The sequence below is a fragment of the Ananas comosus genome, unplaced genomic scaffold, assembly GCF_001540865.1.
Source record: "Ananas comosus cultivar F153 unplaced genomic scaffold, ASM154086v1, whole genome shotgun sequence".
NCBI lineage: Eukaryota > Viridiplantae > Streptophyta > Magnoliopsida > Poales > Bromeliaceae > Ananas > Ananas comosus.
The window spans coordinates 1,154-4,827 of NW_017892369.1; the positions used below are offsets into that span (position 1 = coordinate 1,154).

The window sequence follows — 3,674 nt, forward strand, 5'->3', positions numbered from 1 at the left end:
AGATGGATATACAAAACTGACAGACACAATTGACGGAAAGAAAAACTATTTCCATAATTTAAATGATGACGCTGAATTAAAGGATAGCGTTTATAGATATAGCTATTTAGCTAAAGATAAGACAAAGGAAAATATAGATAGTAATAGATTAACTCAATCTAAATTTCCTAGTTCTGACAAGACAAAACAAGAACAAAATACTAGGTCTAATAGAAATGAGAAATAATAATTTTGATGAATTTAAGGATGATATAGAATTACTATCATTACAATATACTTATAACTCACTACTATTACATATAATTAACTATAACTATTGTATTAAGAATAATAACAAAACAGGTGCAGAGCATAATTATAAGCAAGCTATGGAAATTGTAGACTGTCACAAGGAACGTTTTGAAATTTCAGGCATAACAAAGCATGTTAAGATAAATGGTTTCATAGCTATATTTAATAAATGTAAGCCGTATATGCTTCATAATTTGGATGATGATGTTATTAATCATTTTGCTAACAAGCTATTAAGGGATTTTTTAAATAATGTGGTATTAGTCTGATTTGGCTAATACCTTGTTATCTTTCATAGCTCTTTGAACGGTTGATAAGGATACGCCTAGCTCTTTAGCAACCTTTCTAAAACTAGCTCCCTCTTTATTCATAGCCAATCTGATAGCATCATCATCAATAGACTTGGTACGTCCTTTGTATTTGCCGTCCTCTTTGGCTTTAGCTATGCCCTCTCTTTGGCGTTCTAGCATCAGCTCCCTTTCAAATTCAGCAAAGCTACCTAGCATGTTGAATAACAGGTTAGACATTGAATCTGTTTTATCTCCGTTAAAGGTCATGCCCTCTTTATGGAATTTAACAGACACTCCTTTATTGGTCATGTAACTAACAAGCTGTTTAAGGTCTGCTAAGTTTCTAGCTAATCTATCAACACTATGTATGTGAATAGTATCTCCCTCTCTCACATAATCAAGCATAGCGTTAAGCTGTTCCCTGTCTTTATTCTTACCACTTTTATGTTCAGTGAATACTTTATCCAACTCAACGCCATCCAACTGTCTAGCTGTGTTCTGATCAACTGTACTTACTCTGATATATCCAACATTAGCCATGATTGTATTCTTTTAAGTCTAAGATGTATAAATTATATAGTATTCATATATGATAGCCAATGTAATTGAATACAAATATTGTATTCTTTTTAGTGTATTTGTTAGGGCGCACCCTAACAAATACATGCTTATTTCATGGATTGTATTGTGTTACTTTATGTGTTGATCTAGTATTGATCAATATTTTATGTATATTGAGATACAACTATGGTTAAAAAAGATATTGAATCTAAGCCTGTTGCTGTTGGTACAGGACAAATTAGCAAAGTATTGAATCGTTTTGATAAAGAACAATTGAATGAATTACTGAAAAATATAAAACCAATTCAGCAAGGTACAGCTACTAGAAAAGGTGTTACATACAAAACAGGTACTAGATATAGCCTAGATGAAATCAAGCCTATTCTTAACCTAGATGAGAGTGAATACAATCTAATCAAGGATGAAGTTAATAAGCCTAGAATACGTAAACCTAAAGATACTACAACTAATAGCAGTGAATTACTTTCATTAGCTACTGATCTAGCTAACAAGTCTGCTAAAATTGAATCTCTCAATAAGGATATAGACAAGCTAACAGGTGAGCGTGATGTTTTACAGCGTGAACTGAACGAAATCCTTTCCAAGTTGAAGATGAAATAATTCCTATTTTTAACATGATCACTATTGTATATTATTGCTCAATATATAAGGGCAATAATGTACCATTATGAGCAATATTTCAATCAATCAAGCAAGCAAACTGTTCAAAGTTAGCCGTAATACTGTTTATGCTCGTATCAAGAAAGGTGAGATAACAAAAAACAGTGATGGTACTGTTTCTGTTCAAGATATGATGCGCTTATTTGGAAATAAAGCAGATAAGAAAGCGACAGAACAGGCTGTCACTGAGCTATTGAACAGTACAAATAATATTGAACAGTCAATTGAACAACCTAAAAGCAATAATGAACAGCTTTTACAGCAACAAATTGAACAGTTAAAGGTACAGGTTGAACAACTTGAAAAGCAACTAGAGTACGTCAAGGCTAATGAAGCATGGCTTAAACATCAGCTAGATCAAAAGTTGATTGAGCATAAAAACCATGAAAAGAAAGGGCTTCTAGGGCGTTTATTTGGATGATCTGACAAAGCCTAGTTTTTCTAGGTATGGCATCCAAGCATTAACATAGAAAGGGTCTAATAGCTTACCTTTAATGTCTTGGGCGTATTGCTCTGTACTATCGCCTGCCTTAGCTTTGTAGTGACTTTGGAAAGCCTTATCTCTACTTAGCTTATCACCGAACATATTAATCTGTTTAGCTGTCATATCTGCAAACATATCAACTGTATTCTGATCTACTCTATCGTTCTTTTTGATAGGCTTCTTTTTCATCTTAAACATGATATGGGTAATGATACGCCCATCTTTGAACTGCTCATATTTAAGGGTAAACGGTATATTAGTAACGCCGTTAATTTCCTTAACCGCTTTATCTAATACATTGACCTTGAACAAGCTCATTGTCTTGTATTCTGTTTCTTCTACGCCTAGCATGGTTCTTAAATCAGCATAGCTATATTTATCTGTATGCCCTGCTTCTTTCCATTTAGCTATTATCTCAAACAATCGAATACTGTACTTACTCTTAAACTCGGCAACATGGTTTAGTAGGTACTTGGTAAACTCGACCTCTAACCTTTTAATCATTCTTATAACAACAGGTGTTAGGTACATGATCACATGCCCTTTGTTATCCATATAACTAGCTGTATGAATCCATCTTGATTTTAAACGCTCGTCTATGTCTTTATCATAATAGGTGAACTGTCTTTCAAACAGTGTATTAACTGAATCCTGTAATGCTTCATAGGCTGTGTTATCGTTTACTTTAAACTCATCTGCATAACTTCTAACTGACACTCTGATAGGTGTCTCATACGTCAATATAGGCAATTCCCTAGCTTCTACAATAGCCAATAGCATTAGCCTTTGTTCAACTAGGGATAGGTTAAAACTAGCCTCTATTAGTGCGTTGTCCTTAACCACTAGCTTAGTGTTCTTGCTCATGCCTTGACCGTTTTTCTAGGTTGATATTTTGAATAGTTATATCAATCACTATCTTGAATAGCAATACCATTTATCTAATTAAATACTCGGTAGAGCTATTCATATAACCACTTATCCACATCGGAAAAACTATCTTTATTACTCGGAAAAACTATCTTTATGGACTCTGAAAGCCTTGTATAGCAATACTTACAAGCCGTCTAAAAGCATTTAAAAGCTTTTTTTATTTCAGAAAAGCCATTTTTCATTTCAAAAAATTTTAATTTTTATTTGTTTGGCTCGATACAAATTTCAGGTAAAGATTTCACTGTTACCGTGTAGCCTGCAATCAAGGGTTACGCCGTACACTCTCATTTGCGTTCTAAGGTGCATGTTTAAAACAGGGATGTAGGGTAGTACAACTATAGTCTGTAAAATTGCTGTAAAGCGATTATATGAGCATATAGGACTATGTTTGAATACAGTCTAGGATTGATTTATACAGCCATAAAAAATATGGGCTA

General features: G+C 33.5%; 1 protein-coding gene across 1 annotated transcript; it reads right to left on the minus strand.

Moving 5' to 3' along the window:
- Positions 1-2,056: 2,056 nt before the first annotated feature.
- LOC109705379 lies at positions 2,057-3,171 on the minus strand. Its single transcript, XM_020226111.1, has 2 exons — positions 2,313-3,171; positions 2,057-2,133 (listed from the first exon to the last, which is right to left on the minus strand). Exons 1-2 carry the CDS (start codon positions 3,169-3,171, stop codon positions 2,057-2,059), a joined length of 936 nt encoding a protein of 311 aa, XP_020081700.1.
- Between the last annotated feature and the right edge of the window lie 503 nt (positions 3,172-3,674).

Excerpts from the sequence above, each read along its gene's own strand:
- LOC109705379 (XM_020226111.1), bottom strand. The coding sequence starts at position 3,171 with ATGAGCAAGAACACTAAGCTAGTGGTTAAGGACAACGCACTAATAGAG. Across the intron at positions 2,134-2,312 it reads ATACGCCCAAGACATTAAAG|TTGCTTTTCAAGTTGTTCAA; the intron begins GTAAGCTATTAG and ends GACGTACTCTAG.